Source organism: Aotus nancymaae, unplaced genomic scaffold (assembly GCF_030222135.1).
Source record: "Aotus nancymaae isolate 86718 unplaced genomic scaffold, 86718_ANA_hifiasm-v0.15.2.pri h1tg000046l, whole genome shotgun sequence".
Lineage (NCBI taxonomy): Eukaryota > Metazoa > Chordata > Mammalia > Primates > Aotidae > Aotus > Aotus nancymaae.
In genome coordinates, this window is record NW_026988460.1 from 26299098 (window position 1) to 26321309 (window position 22212).

General features: G+C 55.8%; 1 protein-coding gene across 4 annotated transcripts in view; it reads left to right on the forward strand.

The window, feature by feature from the left end:
- PLXND1 (plexin D1) overlaps positions 1–18763 on the forward strand; it is a 52780-nt gene extending 34017 nt beyond the window's left edge. For all 4 annotated transcript variants that reach the window (XM_012472877.3, XM_021675843.2, XM_012472886.2 and 1 more), the window contains 23 exons: positions 651–750; positions 843–982; positions 1694–1861; positions 1939–2029; positions 2234–2497; positions 2599–2748; positions 3616–3730; positions 6541–6648; positions 6742–6854; positions 7694–7798; positions 8323–8453; positions 8803–9001; positions 10990–11136; positions 11285–11441; positions 12313–12416; positions 12504–12567; positions 13341–13375; positions 13627–13731; positions 14287–14450; positions 15475–15622; positions 16810–16950; positions 17329–17403; positions 17571–18763. In XM_012472877.3, coding sequence (XP_012328300.2) covers positions 651–750; positions 843–982; positions 1694–1861; positions 1939–2029; positions 2234–2497; positions 2599–2748; positions 3616–3730; positions 6541–6648; positions 6742–6854; positions 7694–7798; positions 8323–8453; positions 8803–9001; positions 10990–11136; positions 11285–11441; positions 12313–12416; positions 12504–12567; positions 13341–13375; positions 13627–13731; positions 14287–14450; positions 15475–15622; positions 16810–16950; positions 17329–17403; positions 17571–17687 — 2941 coding nt within the window. In that variant the 3' untranslated portion in view covers positions 17688–18763. The remainder of the gene's footprint in view (positions 1–650; positions 751–842; positions 983–1693; positions 1862–1938; positions 2030–2233; positions 2498–2598; positions 2749–3615; positions 3731–6540; positions 6649–6741; positions 6855–7693; positions 7799–8322; positions 8454–8802; positions 9002–10989; positions 11137–11284; positions 11442–12312; positions 12417–12503; positions 12568–13340; positions 13376–13626; positions 13732–14286; positions 14451–15474; positions 15623–16809; positions 16951–17328; positions 17404–17570) is intronic.
- The last annotated feature ends 3449 nt before the right edge of the window (positions 18764–22212 follow it).

Consider the following 22212-nt stretch of genomic DNA (forward strand, 5'->3'; position numbering starts at 1 on the left):
GTGCCCCTGCCCACCCTCTCCAACAGTGCCAGCCTCTGCTCTCTGCCCTCCTCCCCCCTCCCTCCCTGTCCTCCATCCTCACTCTGCTACTCTCTGGCAACCTGTTGCTTTCGGGCCTCTGGCCCTGTGCCAAAGCCATTCCCACCACACATCCTGCATTTCTGCTTGGGGCATCTGCTTTATGCTTCCAGCTCTGGCTCTGATGCCCACTCCTCTGGGAAGCCCTCACAGGCTGCCCTAGCTCAGCCCTTCTTCCACCTAAGCCTTGCTCTGAGGAAAATCATTTCCAGTTAAGAAAGGCTGGGGCTACTGGCATGGTTAGAGATCTGGGCCTTGCCCAGAGGGACCCTAGGCAATGTGCGTGAGCAGAGACTGAGCTGGCTTTCCTTTTGGGAGGCTGTGCGTCAGGCATGTGGAAGAACCAGTGTCTACCAGCCCAGCCCAGCAGACGTTCTCATGATTAGAGACCATCTTATCCCACCTCCTTGTCTTACAGTTGCAGAAGGGTGGGAAACTCATGGGGTGAATTATACCTAGAAGGCATTGGAAGTGTGGCATGGAGTGGGACGATCCCTTAGCCTGGCTCCAGGGTGGCCGTGGGGGCTGAGGATCTGCTGGCCTCCCCCACTGACCACAGCATCTCCCCTCAGGATTGTGTGTGTCACGGGGCCAGCCCCAGGGCTACTCTCAGACGTGGTGACAGTGAACGCCTCCAAGGAGGGCAAGTCTCGGGACCGCTTCTCCTATGTGGTAAGGGGGGCTGCAGCCCACCGTCCGGCCTGCCCAGCACGCACGCTCCCAGGGGCTGGCCCAAGGCCCAAATGCCTGCCTTCCTCCCACAGCTGCCCCTGGTCCACTCCCTGGAGCCTGCCATGGGCCCCAAGGCTGGGGGCACCAGGATCACCATCCATGGGAGTGATCTTCACGTGGGCTCCGAGCTCCAGGTCCTGATGAATGACACAGACCCCTGCAGGGAGCTCATGTAAGCCCCTCGGCCTGGCCCACCCCTTCCAGCCCAGAGAAATCAACGTGCTCAGGGACTGACGGGTGTCCCCTGAGCCAAGTCCCTTCCCTTCTCTGAGCCTTAGTTTCCTCAGCTGGTAGTAATAGTACCAGTAATTGAGAGAAGGGCTTTGTGCCAGGTATACAGTAGGTGCTCCATAAGTGACAGCTGTGATGAGAATGGTGTTGATTGCACACTCAGATATTCAGGCTGGCCCAGGGGTGTGGTGAATGGCAGGGGTGTGGTTGGAGCCTCGTGGCGAAACACCTTTGTCTTTATTATGTACTTACTGTGTACCAGACCCTACTAATGGGCATTGCTGGGGACACCAAGAGGAGCCCAATATAGCCCTCAGGCGAAGGGCAGACACACCCAAAGGAAGTAGGAACATCTAGCGGGGGCCAGGATTGGGAGAAAAGTCAATGCCTTCAGGGATCTGGGGAGAGAGGCTTCACCAGGGGTGGGGACAGGAGAGATTTGGGAAGGCTTCCCAGAGGAGGTGGGATGGGGCAGAATTTGGAAGTATAAGGAAACGGTTGGGTGCTAACAGGGCAGAAGATGAGTTGGGCCCAGTTGAGGAGGCCTTGAACCCCAGGCCAAGTGCATGGGCCCGTGCCCCATGTCTCGGGGGCTTTGGTGGTGGGTGAGCTGCAGGAGGCAGGCTCTGCTGATAAGCGGCTGCTCCCCCAGGCGCACAGACACCAGCGTCGCCTGCACCGTGCCTGAGGCGGCCCTGGCGGCTCCGGTGCCCGTGTGTGTGCGCTTCGAGCGTCGGGACTGCGTGCACGGCAACCTCACCTTCTGGTACACGGAGAACCCAGTCATCACAGCCATCAGTCCCCACCGCAGCCCTGTCAGGTGAGACTGATACCTCGCCCTTCCCCCAGGCTCTCTGGGGCTACATGTGGACTGATGGGTCTCATCGTCCCCCACAGTGGCGGCAGGACCATCACAGTGGCTGGTGAGCATTTCCACATGGTGCAGAATGTGTCCATGACCGTGCACCACATCGGCCGGGAGCCCACGGTGAGGCAACTGGGGGCCTGATGGGTGAGAGGGGGTGGCCGAGGCACAGCCAGGGCCCTAACTGACCAGGTCTCCTCCCACTGCGTCTCCGTCCCCTCTTCCTCCCTCTGCCTCTGTGTCTCCTCAAACCCCACTCCCCCTATCTTTCCACGTCCATCCGTCCGTCCGGCATCCTGGCCTCGGCCCCTGGCCCTCCTGCACTAGCTCTGCAAGGTTCTCAACTCCACCCTCATCACCTGCCCATCCCCTGGGGCCCTGAGCAACGCCTCGGCGCCAGTGGACTTCTTCATCAATGGGCGGGCCTACGCAGACGAGCTGGCTGTGGCTGAGGAGCTGCTGGACCCCGAGGAGGCGCAGCAGGGCAGCAGGTTCCACCTGGACTACCTCCCCAACCCACAGTTCTCCACAGCCAAGAGGGAAAAGTGGATCAAGCACCACCCCGGGGAGCCCCTCACCCTCGTCATTCACGTGAGCACCTCAGGGGCTGGGTAGGCGGGGGCGAGAGAGCCAGCCTCAGCCGTGGGCCCTCAGGAGCACCTCCCCACGAGTGCCCCCCTTTGCATTCACAGAAGGAGCAGGACAGTCTGGGGCTCCAGAGTCACGAGTACCAGGTCAAGATAGGCCAAGTGAGCTGCGACATCCAGATTGTCTCTGACAGAGTCATCCACTGCTCGGTCAACGAGTCCCTGGGCGAGGCTGAGGGGCAGCTGCCCATCACAGTGAGTGGATGGGGTGCCGGAGCAGGGCAGACCCAGCCCCCAGCCCTGGCCTGTCTGCCAAGCATCTGCCCCTCACCCAGCACCTGAACTCACTGAGCATGTTCACGCTCAATAGCTCAGGCCAGCAAAGCAAAGCAGAGCTTTACATCCCCACTTGACAGATGAGAAAACTGAGGCCAAGAACTTAGTGACTTGCTTGAGGTCAGTGATGGGCCCCGTCGGACGCGATGGGGCTGGATGTTCAGAAGCCATAAGAAGTTGTCCCCGTATCACTTGGTGTCTATCCTAGAGCCTGGGCTGCCAGGCACTATGTAGAGGCATGGAGGGCAGGGGAGCAGGAAGAGCAGAGAGAGGCCAGAATGCGGGATCTTTTCTGCACTGTATCTGCTTGCATGCCTCCTGGGATGGGGAGCTCACTCTCTCCCAAGTAGCACGTGCCACCCCAGGATGGCTCTGACTGGGAAAGCTCCCTTTTACCAGCACCTCAATTCCAGTCCTGCCCTCTGAGTCCTCACGCCTTACCTGCCCCCTGGTCCCAGGGCAGCCCTGCAGATACTTGGGGACAGCACCCAAGCCCCATGAACTGCCTTCCTCTGGCTCATCTACCACTCCTCCCAGGCTGCAATAATAATCACAGCCCCTTGCATTGAGTCACCTGTGTCAGGCCCAGGACCAAGGGCTTGACAAGCCCTCATTTAGACCTCCCAGTGTCCCCAGGAGGTGGACATTGTTATCTCTATGTTATCAGTGTGGCACCTGAGGCTCAGACAGGTTAGGTAATTTGCCCAAAGCCACACAGCAAGTGAGGAGCAGAACCAGAGTATAAGTCCAGGAAAGCTACAACCCCCTTCCCCAACCTCTGTACAGATCCAGGTAGGGAACTTCAACCAGACCATCGCCACACTGCAGCTGGGGGGCAGCGAGACAGCCATCATCGTGTCCATCGTCATCTGCAGCGTCCTGCTGCTGCTCTCCGTGGTGGGTAAGGAGCCCCACCCTCAGGATACCCTGGAGGGCAGGCCTGCCACCTTGTCCCAGCCCTGCTGAAGATTGGCAGATGGGAAAAGGCAGGAGGGGATGTGGTACAGCTTGAACAAAGGCTTGGCCATGGGAACAGGTTAGGTACCCAGAGGTCGGGGGAGGTGTGACCCGGCTCCAGCAACAATGCACCAATGCACCAATGGGTAGAAGATGGTAGGTGGTGGCGGGGGAGGATGTGCTGGGCCCAGGCCATGAATGCCAAGCAGAGAAATTTGGAACCATGTTCTCCAGTCAATAGGGAGCTACTGAAGGTACTTAAGAGAGGGTTACTCAGGGAAAATAACCTACATGTCGGGGGGGCTATATCACTGTCAAAATAATGGTCATGAAAGCAGTAGACTCGATGTAGCAGAGAAACCGGAGCCATCATACGCTACTGGAGGGAATAGAAAAAGGGCAGCTGCTTTGGAAAACATTTTGGCAGTTTCTTAGGATGTGAAACATAGAATTACCCTATGACCTATGACCCAGCAATTACACTCCTAGCTATCTGCTCAAGAGAAATAAAAACGCATCCATGCAAAAACTTGTACACACATTTATAGCAACATTATTTATAATAACCAAGAAGTCAAAACAACCCAAATGTCCATCAATGATAAATGGTGAAATGAAATGTGATCTATTTATACAATGGAAAATTATTTTTCCATATAAGGAGTGGAGTACTGATCCATGCCACCATAGGCATGCACCTTGCACCGAAGGCTGCATATTGTATGATGCCATTTCTTTCTTTTTTTTATTATTTTGCTTTAGGTACATACTATATCTGGCATTTCTCCCCATGTTATCCCTCCTCACCCCCCCACCCCCCGCCGTCTCTCCCCTACCCCCCTAACTGCCCCCAGTGTGTGATGCCCTCTCCCTGAGTCCACTTGTTCTCATTTCTATGAAATGTTTAGAATAGGGAAATCCATAGAGACTGAAAGCTGAATGGTGATTGCCAGGGGCTGGGGAGAGGATGAATGGGAGTGACTGCTGAATGGGAACAGGTCTTCTTGGGGCAGTAAAAATGATCTAAAATTAGTGGTGGTGGCTGCACAACTCGGTGAATATACTAGAAACCATTGAATTAGGCCAGGTACAGTGGCTCATACCTGTAGTCCTAGTACTTTGGGAGGCCAAGGTGGATGGATAACTTGAGCCCAGGAGTTCAAGACCAGTTTGGGCAACATGGCAAAACTTTACCTCTACAAAATTACCTGGGCATGGTGATGCGAGTCTGTAATCCCAGCTACTTGGGAGGCTGAGGTGGGAGGATCACCTGAACCTGGGAGGTCAAGGCTGCAGTGAGCTATGATCACACCACTATACTTCAGCCTGGGTGTCAGAGCAAGACTCTGTCTCAAAAGAAAAAAGAAACTATTGAAGTATACACTTCAAATTACTGAATTATGTGGTATATACATTATATCGCAATAAAATTGTTTTATTTTTAAAATGAGTATATTCAATGCAGAAAATTTTTGGAAAAACTGAAAGAAAAGGAAAAAAATACCTGTCGTTAATACCCTGTGTATTTTTGTATGTTCCTCCCAGTCTCTTTTCTGAAAATACCATATATTAATAGATTTTTTTTTTTTGAGATGGAGTTTCACTCTTGTTGCCCAGGCTGGAGCGATCTTGGCTCACCTCAGCCTCTGTCTGCCAGGTTCAGGCGATTCTCCTGCCTCAGCCTTCTGAGTAGCTGGGATTACAGGTGCCTGCCACCATGCCTGGCTAATTTATATATTTTTAGTAGAGACGGGGTTTCTCCATGTTGGTCAGGCTGGTCTCGAACTCCTGACCTCAGGTAATCCGCCCACCTTGGCCTCCCAAAGTGCTGGGATTATAGGCGTGAGGCACCACGCCCAGCCTTAATAGATATTTTAATATATATATTTATATATTATACATATTGTATATATATTTATTCATATATATTTATATATTATACATGTATATATATCTATTCATATATATTATACATATTGTATATTTATACATATATATTTATATATTATACATATTGTATATATATTTATACATATATATTTTATATTATACATATTGTATATATATTTATATATATTATACATATTGCATATATATTTATTCATATATATTTATATATTATACATATTGCATATATATTTATTCATATATATATTTATATATTATACATATTGTATATTTATACATATACATATATTTACACATATATATATATTCCTTCCCTCCTCAGAAAAGGATTATAATGTAATACTGCTTTGTAATCTGCTTTTAAAAGTTTCTTAATTTACAAGTAACACCTGGTCATGGTAGAAGGAACAGAAGATGCTCAAAAGCAGAAAGAAAACAGAAGTCACCTCGAATCCTCTCACCCACAGAAAGCCATTGTTAACCACAATTACACACACACACACACACACACACACACACATTTCTGTTTCTTTTTTTTTTTGAAGGGGGCTAAACAAATTCTAAAAGAGCTATAACATTACATATTTCTTTTTCTAAGGGCAAGTCAGCCATTGCTTTGCTAGCCATTCCCCAAGCCCTCTGCCCGTGAGAGAGCTCTCCCCAACCCCCCACCCCTTATCCCAACACTGCCTGGGAGGGAGGACTGCAGGGTGTCCTCCCACACGCTGCCCATAGGAGCTGGAGCCAGGGCCAGTGAGCAGAGCCCCAGGCCCTGCATACCGCAGGCTCCAAAAAAGGCTTTCCGAAGGGCACTGGAGGCCTCACCTGCTTCTCCACTGCCCACAGCCCTGTTCGTCTTCTGTACCAAGAGCCGACGTGCTGAGCGCTACTGGCAGAAGACGCTGCTGCAGATGGAGGAGATGGAATCTCAGATCCGAGAGGAAATCCGCAAAGGTAGTGGGCTGGGACCCTGCAGGGCTGGGCCTCTACTTTCCCACCTGGGGGATGGGTTCTTGGGCCGCTCACAGCTGTCCGTGTGTCCGCCAGGCTTCGCTGAGCTGCAGACGGACATGACAGATCTGACCAAGGAGCTGAACCGCAGCCAGGGCATCCCCTTCCTGGAGTATAAGCACTTCGTGACCCGCACCTTCTTCCCCAAGGTCAGCCTCAGCCTGAGCCTGCCCCTGAACCTGTGCCGGCCACCTCAGGCCAACTGGACCTCTCTGGTCCCTGCCAGTCCAGAGAGTCCCTTGAGCAGTGCCAAACCTACACAGCTGTCCACGGCAGTCCTGGCCACTTCCCCTGACCTGCCATGGGGCAGAAGGTGGGAGGCAGATTCTCCTCCATTCTCATTCTCTGCTCACTTAATGTTTAACTGTCTGTATGGAAGCCAGCTGCAGCCCCTCTCCCCTTGTCAAGGTGGGGCAGAGTGGCCAGGGCTGCCCCAGGCCAGCCTCTCTCCTCCCTGTGCCTCTTCCCAGCCAGGCTTCCCATGGTCTCTATACCCCCTCCTCCTGTCCAATGGGCTCCTGCCCCATCCCTTCCATGCTGCCCGTGCCTACCCTTGCCTTTCCAGGGTCCACTGCCCTTTTCCACCTCCTAATGGTACCACCCTCCCTTCCCTGTCCACACCGTTCCCCACACAGCGGCTAAAACAAGTCCATATTTGACTACATCATCTTTCATGAAACCCTCCAGCGGCTTTTCCCAGCCTCAAGCTGAAGCTCAGACTCCCAGCCTCTCTGCCTCCATTTCCCCCATTGCACACAGAGCTGCTTTTGCTTCCCCTTAAGCCTTGTGTTCTCTTGTGGAGCCACACCCCTTGGCATTTCATGGCCCCTAGGCTTGGCCCATTGCGTCTTATTTCTTTATGGGGGGGCTAATGCTATGCCAGTTTCCCCCAGCAGCCCAGGCTGGTGCCCCTTTCTGTGTGAGTGAGCCTTGCATGCCAGCAGGGGGTCTCCAGCCCCACTGAGATGCTGGGGGTCTCCCTCTGCAGTGTTCCTCCCTTTATGAAGAGCGTTATGTGCTGCCCTCCCAGACCCTCAACTCCCAGGGCATCTCCCAGGTGCAGGAGACCCACCCACTGCTGGGAGAGTGGAAGGTGAGTACCCCCTCCGGCCCACACAGTGTGGGCTGCTTCAGGGCAATCCTGCTTCTCCTGGGTCCCCGTTCCAGTTGATCTAATCCATTCATTGATCCCTGTGGCACGGAGTTGGGAGGCATCTGCCGTTGTAAGGTACTGAGCCCTCCATCCCAGGAGGCATTCAGGCAGCCGTTCAGGGTGTTATAAGTGCTGACCCCCCACCAGGCCAGATAGGACAGAGGATTGCCCCACCCCATATACCCCACTCCACCTGCTGCTTAGAGAATGGAAGGTGAGAGTCCCCCATACTGGGATGCTGGGTTACCGCCAGGCACCCTTACCCTTCTGTGAGCCCCACTTTTCAATTCAACTGAGCCATTGTTCCCAGTCACAAGTCACAAGGAGTTAGGAGGCATCCACCATGAAAGGTAGTGAGCTCCCCATCCCAGGAGGCATACAAGCAGCCGTCATAAGCAGTGGCTCTTAGGCTAGGCAGGGACACTGGGTCCCTCTGGACACCCCGTAAACAATTGCTTACACAGATTCCTGAGAGCTGCCGGCCCAACATGGAAGAGGGAATCAGCTTGTTCTCCTCGCTACTCAACAACAAGCACTTCCTCATCGTCTTTGTCCACGCGCTGGAGCAGCAGAAGGACTTTGCGGTGCGCGACAGGTCAGGCTGTGACAGACTAGCAAGGGGCAGGGGAGAGGGGCCTGTCCAAAGCCACACAGCATCAGGTCCTGGATCCTGGGGCTCTGGGGCTCCTGATGCCCCCATATTCCAGCCCTTCCTGGGCCTGGATACCTAAGACCTGGGCTCATGGGGCACGGTGGTTGCCGTGGACATAGGAGAAGGTGACTCTTTCTCCAGGCGGATTCCAGCCCCACTCACCCATCCGCAGGACCCAGTCACACAGGCATTCCTGGGACCGCTGAGCCCAGGGACGAGGCAGCACTGAAGCCTCGGGACCCACAACTCTGAGGGCCTCAAGGTGCAGCTGACACTGGCCTCCCACTCACAGGTGCAGCCTGGCCTCGCTGCTGACCATCGCGTTGCATGGCAAGCTGGAGTACTACACCAGCATCATGAAGGAGCTACTGGTGGACCTCATCGACGCCTCGGCCGCCAAGAACCCCAAGCTCATGCTGCGGCGCACGGAGTCTGTGGTGGAGAAGATGCTCACCAACTGGATGTCCATCTGCATGTACAGCTGTCTGCGGGTGAGGCCGCCTGGGGACAGGCAAAGCCCAGGTGGGGGACGTGCCAGGGATGCAGCCGCAGTGACCCCGCGGCCTTCCAGGCCTTCCCTGGCACCCTCGGGCCAGCTCTGCCAGGAAGGAGTGTTGCAGCAGACAGGCCCGTAGGACCTGTTAAGCCGAAGGGGGAGCCGTGGCCCGGGGGAGCCTCAGCCCAGGGGAGGCCTAGCTGGACCTGCTGCTTAACGCATGCTTGGGCGCATAACAGAGGTTGTGTCAGGGGTCTTGTCCCATTTGTGGTTTTTGCAATCATCCAGCCTTTCCTGCTCTGGATTAAGGAGATTAAATCAACCCCTGGCTGGCCCCTGAGGCTCTTTCAGCCCTAGGGGTGAGTACCTTGCAATGCCTCCCCCTGTCTGGAGGCTTCAAGGTGGCTTCCTGGAGCAGGCACCCTAGTGCTGAGCCCTAAGGGAGCAAGCCAGGCAAGGAGTGGTGGGGAGGGTCCTCCAGGCATTGGATACAGCACGAGGGCAGAGGCCAGGAGGAGGAGATGTTCATGGAAGGAATGGAAAGAAGGCCGGAGAGTCTTCCAGATGAGAGCGGAGGCTGGGAAGCAGGTGGGCCAGGTAGCCAAGGCCTCCTGCATTCCGCCAAAAGCACCCCCTAAACTCTCTTCTGCAGAGCAAGGGTTGCTCAGCCTCTGGTCCTGTCCCACCATCCAGCTGCCCTACAGTGGCAGAGGCTAGAGGGCTGCCTGGAGGATTGTGGGAGAAAGGCAAAGGCCTGGCTGGAGCCCAGAACCAGGGCCTCAGATGTTCTGTTTTTTGTTTTAATTATTGAAGAGATGGGAGTCTTGCTTTGTTGCATAGGCCGGTCCCAACTACTGGGTTCAAGGAGTCCTCCTGCCTTGGCCTCCCAAAGTGCTGGGATTACAGGGGTGAACCACTGTACCCAGCCAGTATGTCCTGGGCTTGAGTCCAATCTTTGGCACAGCCCAGCTGTGTGACTCTGGGCTACTCATTGCCCTCTCTGGGCCTTGGTTTCCTTCTGTCAAATGGGGCCTCTGCCCCTAGGCCTGGAGGAGCCCCACAGCTCCTCCTCGGGAGAGGGGGTAGTAGGGTGGAACAGAGGCAGGGCCATTGGGGTGCCTCCACTTTCTGCAGGCTGCCTCGCTGTGGGCCATCAGGAATCACAGGGCCACTGTGGACCCCGGACCTCACTCCCCTGGCTTGTTTCCATAGCCTCAGCCAGGCCTTCCCCTGTGAGCCTGTTTCCTTCTCTAGAAAGTGGGGAATCAGTGCCTCCCACGCCCCAGACCTGGAGAATTAGACCAGGACGCAGGCTGGCATGCTGCCTTTGTAATCTTTGCCAAATCTGCCTAATACTATTATGTACTTAATTTTTCTTAAAATCAACTTTGGTGGGTAATTAAGTAAAACTATCCCAGTGGAACACCTGGGTCACTTGCTGGGCAGTGGCCATGAGAATCGGCTCATGGCTGTGGGTCCAGCAGAGCCACTGCCTGGAGGGCCTCTCTTCAAGATGGGCAAGAGCAGGGGGGCATTGAGCCCCATTCCACCTGGGACTCCACAGTCATCAGCCTGCGAGTAGGGTTGAGGCCACATCGGTGTTCCAGGTCCACCTAAAAACTCACCCCTGCAGCTGCCCACTTAATAGAAAGTCACAGGCTTGGGAGTCAGTTGAGCCAGGGCAGGGTCCTGCCCTGCCACTTCCCAGCTGGGTGACCCTGGGCAGGTCACTTGCACTCTCTGAGCCTCGGCACTTTGGCTACACAGTAAGGATGATGCAGTGAACGCAGCCACCCACATCCAGTGGTTAATGAACACGAGCTTAGGGTCCGTGAGGACACCTTGGGGAGTGGGATGTTGACACCAGGATCCAAAAGGAGACTGTTGGAGGGGTTGGGGGATGGGGTTGTGAAGGTGTTTGGCCCAAGGCTTGGGGTTGGAATACGGAGGGGGCCTTAGCCCTGACAGCCCTGTGCTCCCCAGGAGACAGTGGGGGAGCCGTTCTTCCTGCTGCTGTGCGCCATCAAGCAGCAAATCAACAAGGGCTCCATCGACGCCATCACGGGTAAGGCCCGATACACGCTCAACGAGGAGTGGCTGCTGCGGGAGAACATAGAGGCCAAGCCCCGGGTGAGCCAGCAGGGCCGGGAGGGTCCCAGGGCTGGGGCGTTGACCCTATGGCATTGACCCAGCCTTCCTGGGCAGGGCCTTGCTGCCTGGGCACCGACATGGTGATGGTGGCAACTCACTGAACTTTCTCTCCCACCCTCCCCTGCAGAACCTGAACGTGTCCTTCCAGGGCTGCAGCATGGATTCGCTGAGCGTGCGGGCCATGGACACTGACACGCTGACGCAGGTCAAGGAGAAGATCCTGGAGGCCTTCTGCAAGAACGTGCCCTACTCCCAATGGCCGCGCGCAGAGGATGTCGACCTCGGTGGGTGGGGATGGGTGGAGCCCCCATGTCAGGCTGCTTCAGCCAGGGCTGGCCCCTGCCTTGACGGAAACACTCCTCCTACCTGGCATGGTGCATGAACATAGGGACACGGAGAGGATCTGATGAGGTCCCTGGGCCAGAAGCTCTTACTCTGTGGGAGACAAGTCCTGCAGTGTGGGCGAGTGATGGGCAGCAGCAAAAAGCCTTCAGGAAAGGCTTCCTCATTGCTAAAGGAGGGGTGCAGGAGTGGGGTTGGTTTGTTTTTGAGACAGGGTCTCACTCTGTCACCCAGGGTGGAGTGCAACCACGCAGTCTCAGCTCATTGCAGCCTTAACCTCCTGGGCTCAAGTGATCCTCTCATATCAGCCTCTTGAGTAGCTGGGACTACAGTTGTGTGCCACCACACCCAGCTAATGTTACTTTTTGTAAAGATAGTGTCATGCTATGCTGCCCAGGCTGGTCTTGAACTCCTGGACTCAAGTGATCCTCCTCACTCAGCCTCTCCAAGTGCTGGGATTACAGGTGTGAGCTACCACGCCCGGCATGGAGTGGGTTTTGTGAGTCTTTGTGAGGCCAAGGGTTTCATCACAATTGTAACATGAGCAGCCCTGCAGACAAGGCCACTTCCAGAGCTTCTCCTCGGTGCCCTCCATCCTGGTACCTTCACTTTATATCCTCACACCCTCTCCCCCAGCTCGTTTCCTGCCCTCCCCATTTTACAGATGGGAAAATGGAGGCTGAGAGAGAGGCATGGCTTGCCTCAGTTTCCATGGGGAGAGTGAGAGGCCTCTCCCTGTGTGGCTGGGCCAGTACCTACCCCTCAGGCTCAGCTCCCTGCCCAGGCCCTGATGGCCTACTCCTTGTCCCCCAGAGTGGTTCGCCTCCAGCACACAGAGCTACATCCTTCGGGACCTGGATGACACCTCAGTGGTGGAAGACGGCCGCAAGAAGCTTAACACGCTGGCCCATTACAAGGTGCAGCACTGCCCCCACCCAGTCCTCCGCCCCCATGCCCCCACCCCGGCCTCCGGCCACTGACCTTGTCCTTTCCCCTCCCGTCAGATCCCTGAAGGTGCCTCCCTGGCCATGAGCCTTATAGACAAGAAGGACAACACACTGGGCCGAGGTAGTGTGGGTGCACGTGGGAAGGGAGTCTAGGCTGCATGTGGGTGGGGGCTTCCATCCCATGCCCCAGTGGGGAAACTGAGGCTCCAAGAGGCAGGGCTGGCCTGGGCTGAGGCCTCCTTGGTGGGGGCTGGGCGGGGCCAGCCTCCTCTGACCCAGTACTGCTCTGGCAGGGCCTGCACCAGGCCTCTTCAAGCCGATTTCTTGCGGCAGCTGGAGAGAGGCCCCGGGAGGGCGGGAAGTGGTTCCAGGAGGTCTGGGCAGCGGCCAGGCCAGAGGGGGGCCAGCATACCCATCTCAGCCTGGGGCCATGTCCTTGCCTCAAGGCCCCTCCACACCCTCAGACGGCACAGCTGCCTGGCTGGCAGGCCTGCGAGCCCAGGCTCCTGGGTCTCGGGGTCCCCTGCTGAGGTTGGGAGCAGAATCTCAGGTCTCACCCAGCAGGAGCTCTGGGCTCAGGGGTGAGGTGGGCGGAGGCAGTCACCCTGCCTCCCCGGGCCCCTCCTCCTCTGTGGCTGCATCTTTCTGTATCTCCACCTCTGTCCCTCCCTCTGAGTCCCTCCATCCCTGTGGTCACTGTGTGTGTGTCTTTCTCTGCCTCCCTCTGCCTTGTTGGCTGTGTGTCTCTGGATCTCCCTTCTCTCTCTCTATCTCTCCCAGACTCAGTCTCCCTGTGAGTGTCTGCGCCTCTGTCTTCTGCCTGTTTGGATCTGTCTCCGTTTGTTTCTCTCCCCTCCTCTCTCATGTTTATTTATTGTGTTCTTCCTCTCACAGTGAAAGACTTGGACACAGAGAAATATTTCCATTTGGTGAGTGCCCAACCTCAGCCCCAGGGGATCCAGCCCCTCAGTGGGTGTGGCCTTGGCTTTCTGTGGCCCTGGGCCTCTGGGAAAAGTGCTCCAAGCCCTGGGAAAGCCTGGGGGTGGAGGAGTGGGGATGGGGCCCGGAATCAGGAGGGAACCACAGCCCTGTGTGCTAAGAAGCATGGCAGAGCCAGACCTCCCACAGGCGGCCAAGGATGGGGCCTGGTGCGGATGCTGACCACTGCCCGGCCTCCCAGGTGCCGCCCACGGATGAACTGGCGGAGCCCAAGAAGTCTCACCGGCAGAGTCACCGCAAGAAGGTGCTCCCGGAAATCTACCTGACCCGCCTGCTGTCGACCAAGGTGGGTCCAGCCTCAGTCTCCCCTCCGTGCAGTGGGTACAAGGGCCAGCTGTGCACATGCCTGGCTGGGAGAGGGGTGAGAGTTCTTCCTGCTTCCCCTGTGGAGCTGGAGGGCTGGCGAGTTAAGAGGCTGAATGCTTAGGGTCTCACTTGAGGAGGCATTTCCCACAGCCAGGAAAAATGCCTGACAGACACTTCTGTTAGCCAGCGTAAGAGCACGGCAGAGAGCCAGAGGGGTCAGTGACCTCCCCAAGGCCACAGAGCTCAGTGGCAGTGCCAGCACCCCACAGCCCATACCCTGGCACCTCCAGTTCTCAACTCTGTGTGTCAGTGCCTTGATTGGTCCTTCCAGTGCCTCTGTCAAGCAAGTTTCAAATGCTAACCCATTTCACAGACAAGAATACTGAGGCCAGATAGGCTCGGTGACCAGCCTGATGCCATGTGGCTTCCTCATTCAGCAGCCTGGGCATTTCAAGCTCTGCAGAGCCACCAAGGGTGCCCACTAGCCCTCTGCACATGGCCTGGGGCTGATGGTGGCCACCCTGCTACCCCACAGGGCACGCTGCAGAAGTTTCTGGATGACCTGTTCAAGGCCATTCTGAGTATCCGTGAAGACAAGCCCCCGCTGGCTGTGAAGTACTTCTTTGACTTCCTGGAGGAGCAGGCTGAGAAGAGGGGAATCTCCGACCCGGACACCCTACACATCTGGAAGACCAACAGGTGGGGGCCATGCGGATTTCACTGTGCCGTTGGGGCCCCCGTGGCAGGAGGTTCAGAGTCTAGTCTCTGGCCTCACCTACTTGGGTTTAAGCCCTCCTCTGCCATTTCCCAGCTGTGTGTTTTCAGATGAGTGACTTAGCCTCTCTGTGCTTCAGTTCCCCTCCATCCAGCTATAAAATGCGACCCACGTTAATGGTACGAATTAACTAGAAGAGCGCCCAGGAGGCATGGTCTAGGGGCCGTCCTTACTATCATTCTCCCACACCCCTCTCAGGCGGGCACCATCAGCTCCACTTCACGGATGAGCACACCTGCTCAAGCCCACACCGCCCCTGAGACAGTAGAGCCAGGCTCGGCCCCACATGACCTGAATCCCCTACCCAGTTGGTAGCCCTGCTTTGAAGCACTCTTAGCTTGTCGGGGTCACACACCCCCACAAGAAGTTGCTGGAAACCCAGTCTGAGCCTTGGGAAGAATGCTGCCAGCCTAGGCATCTCTCTGCAGTGAGAGCAGCTTCCCAGAGCTTTGTGGGTGCACGTGCCCAGGCTGCTGAGTCACTGGGTGGCCTGAGGTGGATGTTGCTCACCCTCTCTGGCCTCTTGAGGACAAAGCCAGCGCTCCAGGTCCTGCCCCCTGCAGCCCTGCCACAGCTGCTCTGCTAATGCTGGACTTCCTGCTGCCTGCAAGGGTTGGGGGAGGAGCTGGGGGCTGGCAGGGTGGGGGGCTTCTAATGAGAACCAGGACCTGGCTGGAGGCTCAGCAGGGGGTTGGGGGGTGGACCAGCTAAGCCCTGCAGCTCCTGCCTTGCTCCAGCAGGAAACCCGGCTCTCGGCCCCACTGCCACCCCAGCTGGCCAGGGATGGGCAAACTAAGGTTCCCAAAGGTCACATCTTGTGATAAGGCTCCACCTCAGGCCCTTGAGGGACAAAGCCAGCTCTCTCCTCTACGGCTGTCCCTCCACTGTGTCCTCTCCCACCCTACCCTCAGGGTGGGTTCTCACTGCCTTTGTCACCTCACCCCACAGCCTTCCTCTCCGGTTCTGGGTGAACATCCTGAAGAACCCCCAGTTTGTCTTTGACATTGACAAGACGGACCACATCGACGCCTGCCTCTCAGTCATTGCACAGGCCTTCATCGATGCCTGCTCCATCTCTGACCTGCAGCTGGGCAAGGTCGGCTGTTCCCAGGACCAGGCTGGGCCCGTGCATAGGGCGAGTGGGGTGCGGACCGTGGGTGGCCTCCTCGGCTCTCTGAGGCTGACCTCAGAGATCTTCCTGGGAGGGGAAGCAAAAAAGAGCTCAGGTCTAGCGGGTGTGGGATGAGTGAGTCAGTCAGACAGGGAGGCACCTAGAAGCCGGTACCTTCCATCAAACTCTGCATCACTGCAGACCAACGGCACCTGCCGCAGCTGTGCTTGGCACTGGCTTTGAAAACTGAGGCCCAAAACCTGGTGTGGGAAAGCCAGTATGGGTGTAGACAACCTTCTTGGTCAGGAACAATGTCACCTGAGAATCAGACTAAGCTCTGGCCAGCAGCCCCTGAAAATCAAGAGCCATTCAAGCGAGCATTCAGTGAAGGGGTGGGCAGAGGGGTGACGGGTGGCTGGGAGCTCTGAGATTCATGCAGTGGGTTGGGGCACATGAGGCTCTTTAGAGGTTGGAGATGGAAGATGGCCTTCCAGGCAGAGGGAATGGCACGGGCAAAGACAGGGAGGCAGGAGAGCACCCGGTGGCTGTGAGTAGGGATGAGATAGCATGATTAGAGCTGGCACTGCAGGATTGGTCCAGGGCGTGCATGGCCCTGCATTTAGCCCATGCATTTCAGAGACAGACCATGGGAAAGAAAATGCCATTGCTCCACTGCTTCTCACGTACTGCCTCAGAAGGCAGGATGCCCGTGACAAACAAAGAACTGGGAGTGTCCTTGGCACTTCTTCCAGGCGCTAGGAGCATGTGGTGGGAAATGTTCCACTGAGCCCGCACTCAGGCTTCCAGAAATCCTAGCCACCAAGACCTATCACCCTGACAGGGACACATCCGTGTTACGTGGAATGGGCTGCATGTGGTGAAGAGCTGGCACGAAGTCCATACACTTTTCCTCCTGAAAGAAGTAGGGCTCCCCCAGGTCATTGCCCTGATAGTCCTGGGGAAAGTAGGTGGGGCAGACAGAGCACAGTGAGGAGCCCCTGGTCTGGGGCTGGCTGAATGGGGGACGTTCAGTGACAGGGCGAGCCTCCTCGGGCCTCAGGGGCCTGCTTAAGGTCACTTATGTGGCAGGAGGGATGAGGGCTTATCCAGAAAACAACCCGATCTGTCCTTTCTCCAGCAGCCATCTAACGCCCTCACTCCTCTCTGCCCAGGATTCGCCAACCAACAAACTCCTCTATGCCAAGGAGATTCCCGAGTACCGGAAGATCGTGCAGCGCTACTACAAGCAGATCCAGGACATGACGCCGCTCAGCGAGCAGGAGATGAACGCCCATCTGGCTGAGGAGTCTCGGGTACAGAGGTTTCGGGGGGCCCTGACGAGCTGCAGGATCGGGGGCCGGGGGCTGGGCCTCAGTGCCTCACTGGAATAAGGGCAGGGAGCACAGAGCGTGTTTCAGGTGCTGTAACCTCTTGCTGGCCTGCAAGTTCGTTGCGCATTTTCCCGGAGCTTGAGGCGTGGGGGCAGGAGAGCACCCTCTGAACGGACAGGAGACTGGACTTCAGGGTCCAGGAAGCCATCTTCATCTGCAGGACTTGAGGGGCCTCGTCGGTGAACTGTGCCATGGGGGCCGTGGGGAGTTGGGGGCTTGTGTACAAGCTGGCTTTGATGGGGTACGGCTCAGCTTTGACAGCTGGGTTAACCTCCCCCTCCCCATCCTACCTCCTTATAGAAATACCAGAATGAATTCAATACCAATGTGGCCATGGCAGAGATTTATAAATACGCCAAGCGGTATCGGCCACAGGTGAGTGCCCTAGGGTGAGGCACCTGCCGTCGGGGCAGGGGAGCTTCCTACTCAAGTACACACATCTCAGGGTGCTTGCCCCTCACGGACGGACGTCACTGGTGGTGGACATTCATGGGTGTGTTCTCCCACGCGAGGGGCCCAGCTGACTCCGCTGCTCCCCTCAGATCATGGCCGCACTAGAGGCCAACCCCACAGCCCGGAGGACACAGCTGCAGTACAAGTTTGAGCAAGTGGTGGCTTTGCTGGAGGACAACATCTACGAGTGCTACAGCGAGGCCTGAGACACACGGAGAGCTGGTCAGGCTGCTGCCGGGAAAAAGACGCCTGCTGGGCCTCGACCTGATCCTTCTACCCTGTGCCTGTGACTCAGGCTGGGAAATACTGAGCAGAGATGGTGGGGGCGGGGGCAGGAGGAGGGGCTGCTCTGAGCCAGGCAGGGGTGCTCAGCCTTGACCCCTGGGCACCTCCATCCCCTCCCACCTGTTCCCAGATTAGTCTCTGGGACGGGGGCCAGAGAGAGCTGGTCAGGCTCCCCCGTCTGCCCAGCATGGCCTGCACTGTTCCCGCCCAGCTGGTCCCGCTGCTGAGAGCCCCAAGCATCCAGGCGGCCAAGCACAAAGACGGGGAGAGGAGGCCGCAGCCCAGAAACTCTACCTCATCTACACTGGGGCAGGGAGCCGTCCTTGAACCGGCCTTTGATTGATTGATTGGTTTCTGCTTCAACCACCAAAATGTTATCACCACTTTCCCCTCACCCAAAGAGGATCCTGGCCACAGACAGTTTCAAGCAGTGTCAGGTTTTTGTTGCTTGGGTGGCTGTTGGTAGAGTGGGCAGTGCCCACGCCATGGGGTGCTCTGTGGGCTCTTCCAGGAGCAGGGAGGGTGGAGGGGAGGGATGGGGAATACAGGAGCTGAGAGTCCCGTCTCCAGGGAAAGGAGAGGGGTTAGGATGCACCGAGGCTGTAGCTGGGCTACTTGCTCTTGCTGGAAGTGTTTCTAAAGATAGCACCACTTTTTTTAAAAAGCTTTTATATATTAAAAAAACGTATCATGCACCAACTGTGAATAGCTGCCGCTTGCGCAGAGGACCCGGGGAAGGGTCCTAAGAGGCTCCCCCTGCAACACTGGAAAACACTGCTCCAGAGATCGGGCAGACCTGGCAGAGCGCCCCTGGCACCTGAGACCACCACCCATCCCGCTCCTGCCAGAAGCGACCCTCTGTGGCCGAGGGGCCATGTCAGCCCCTCAAAGTCAACTCAGCCAGTATTGGGACTCGCTCAGAGCCCATGGGGGCCGGAGGGGGGCAGCTGGGACTCTGGAATCTTCTTTATAATAAAAGCCTGATGGGCAAACCTCCTGTGGGCTCCAGCCTTTGTCCTAAGATGATAGCCAAGTGGGGAGATGGTCAGTTTCTTCACCAGTTTGTGAGAGAGGAGGGAGGGAGCCTGCCATCCCTCCTGCCTCAGCTGCACTCTGAGGTTTGGGCAGGCATGGAGATTAAACGAGATGGTACAGGCTGTGTACACACTATAGGCCTGGCCTGGAGCTGACATTCCTTAAGCTCTGAAGACACCCCGGAATGTCCAGGAAGATTTCACAGCTGCTGTGGGCTGCCTGCAACTGTGTGGGCCCTGCCCTTCTAACAAGCCCATGAGGAACGTGCTAGCGTCCCTATGTGACAGACGTAGCAACCCAGGCTCAGCACGGCTGAGGCGTTTCTCAAGGTCCCACAACAAGGAAGGAGCAGAATGAGAACCAGGTCACGTGGGCCCTTCCTTCCTCTGTCCCATGCACCCTCCAGGCCAGAGTCTCCCCAGTGGTCCCCTAAATAGGTGGGAGGCCAAAGATGACCACCCTAGAAAGGGAGCTGACACTTGCCCCGAATTTCTCATCAAGCTTAAAAAGTACATAGTATTGGCCGGACGCGGTGGCTCACGGCTGTAATCCCAGCACTTTGGGAGGCTGAGGAGAGCGGATCACGAGGTCGAGATGGGGGGCCAACATGGTGAAACCCCATCTCTACTAAAAATACAAAAATTAGCCAGGTGTGGTGGCGTGTGCCTATAGTCCCAGCTACTTGGGAGGCTGAGGCAGAAGAATCGCTTCAACCTGGGAGGCGGAGGCTGCAGTGAGCCAAGATTGTGGCACTGCATTCCAGCCTGGCAACAGAGTGGGACTCTGTCTCAAAAAAAAAAGTACATAGCATTAAGCCCATTTATTGGAAAAGGAAGCAGGCAGTTAAACCCCAAGCGCAGTTTAACCCTAAACACTGATCTCCACAGTACAGGCTGTTCCTCACCCCTGCCCACAGGAACAGTGAACCTGACACAGACACTCCCTTCCAGCCCGCTGGCTCCTCCCCCACCCCAGGGAAAGGGAAAGATCTCGAGAGCCAGCTCCAAATGTACAGCAACTCTATCTAATTTCTTGCTTTTGTGAAGGAAAAATAGTTACACACGTACTTATCAAGAGTAAGAACTAGGACAAAAGATTCATACAATTTAAACAAAATCCCACAAATATCAGTTCTAGAATTAATGAGAACAGAAAAGTGAGGAGAAAAGTAAACAACCTTTTGCTTTAAAAATAGCTTTTTCCTATAGTGGCTTCTGTGTGGAAAGAGAGTCTTTATCTTTCACGTGTTCTATTCTGAGCATTGATTCCTTCTTATTAAGCAGCAGATTTTCTAATTTAAGTTATCAGCACATTTGATAGCATTTGAGGGTGAGGGAGGCGGGTGTGACTCTAGAATGAATACTCGGTTCCCAGAGAAATGCAGGAAGCACAAAAAGCGTGAAGAAAATAAAAGCTGCCCTAACCCTCCGTGACTAGCGAGCATTTCCCAGAACGCCACCCACATGGGGTGCTTGGATAGGGCGGGGCTGAGGAGTGAACTCCGGATCAGGGCGTGCACACCATTTTGCAACCTGATTTTCCCCCATTCAACAATATGTCAGTAACATCTTTCTATGTCATTAAATATTCCACAGCCTGTCTTAATGTCTGATTAACATGCAGTTCCTCCTTGAAGTTCAGAAATGTATTTGCTAATGGAGGAAATCTCTAGTTTTCAGAGTCGTTTCTCAGCAGGGAAAGTGGCCACCTTCCATGAACCAGCTATAATCCTTATCTGGGGCTCTGAGGACCTGGCAGCTGTGGGCAGCAGGGAGGTCCCTACCCTTTGAGGGTCATAGGAGGCTGGGGACCCCTGATGTAGCATCCTCAAACTAAACTCCTCTCAAAAGGGAAGAAACCATTGCAGCTAAAGGAATGACTTGCTCAAGGTTTCACAGACGCTAGACACTCCCTGCCCCTGCCCCCAGCTTATGGACATGAGATGCCCAGTGATGCCCTCTGTACTGCAGCCTGCCCAGAGGTGCCTCCCACAGCTCCAGGCCAAGCCGTGAATGAGTGGTGGCAGGAGCAGACACCTGCTAGGGAAGCACCAGCCCAGCCCCACTGCACCATCTGCTCTGGGTGCCCCTCTGGGCCCTGCTGGCAGCCACATTACCAATATCCCAGGGAGGCTGTCAGCACATCTAGGCAAGGCCAGGATTCCAGGAGGAGAGAGTGGGGTGACAGAGCAGGGGCAGGCAGGGAGCGGCTGATGCCCCAGGCTGAGCAGCCTGCCTCCCTCTGTGCTGTCTGCCCCTCTCTCAAGTCCTGTGCAGTTTGCCTCTGACACTCCCTTTAGTCCATCCCTCCTCTCTGTCCTCCGTGGCTTGGTTGCCACCTGTCATCAGGACCACATCTCAGCAGCCTCCCAGCACGTGCCAAGTCCTCACCTCAGGAAATGATCACCCAGCAGTTACCTAGCTGTCTAGACCCCAAACTGCGGACTCATCAGGTGACCCTTCCTCCATCCAATCCATCAGCAGAGCCTGTCCACACCACCTTCAACAGCGACCCAGAATGTACTGCTTGTAACCCTCCCTCTGTGAGCACGTCCTGGCTGTCCACCACTCCCTCATCTGGGCGGTGGCAGAGGCCTCCTCGAAGGCCTGTCTGACTGCCCACATCCCTGCAGTGACTCTGTTGCTGGCCATCCTCTAAGGGTTCCCTATTAACAATTAAAATAAAGCCCACCGTGCTTGCCCTTGGCTTACAAGGCCCTGCGTGATCCAGCCCTCATCTACCCTACAGCCCTTGTTCCGGTGAAATGAGGGGATCTGTTTAGAAAGATCTATTGCTTCGGGACACACCACCCCAGGACATAGTGGCTTGAAATAACAGCAGTCACTTATTTTGCCCACGAATCTGCAATCAGGGCAGGGCTTGGCAAGAAAGGCTTGTCCCTGTTCCACCAGGTGTCTGCTGGGGCAGCTCAATTAGGGCTGGAAGATGCAGTTCCGACATGCTGCACTCAGACGGTGGCACATGGTACCAGCCGGTCAGGGAGTTCAGCAGGGGCTGAAAGTTGGGGTCCTCAGTTCCTCTCCACAAGCTGCTTGGGCTTCCCCATAGGATGGTGGCCAAGTTCAAAGAGTGAGTATCACAAAACCAAAATCGTCCCCAAACACAAGAAGTAGAAGCTGCTTTAAAGTGGGGCCCAGAAATTGTCATCGCGTCATCGTCACTGAATTCTACTAGTCAAGCAGTCATGGAGCCCGGAGTGGAGGGGCAGGGAACAGAGCCCGCCTCTCCATGTGAAGAGTGCCGAGAATGTTTTTAAAGCCCCTGGACCTCACCTCCCATACCTGTCCTTCTCTTTACTGGGCTCTAGCCACACAAACCTTCCTGTGGCTCCGAGCCTGCGGAGCACGTTCCCACCCCAGGGCCTTTGCACCCAGTCTTCTGCCGAAATGT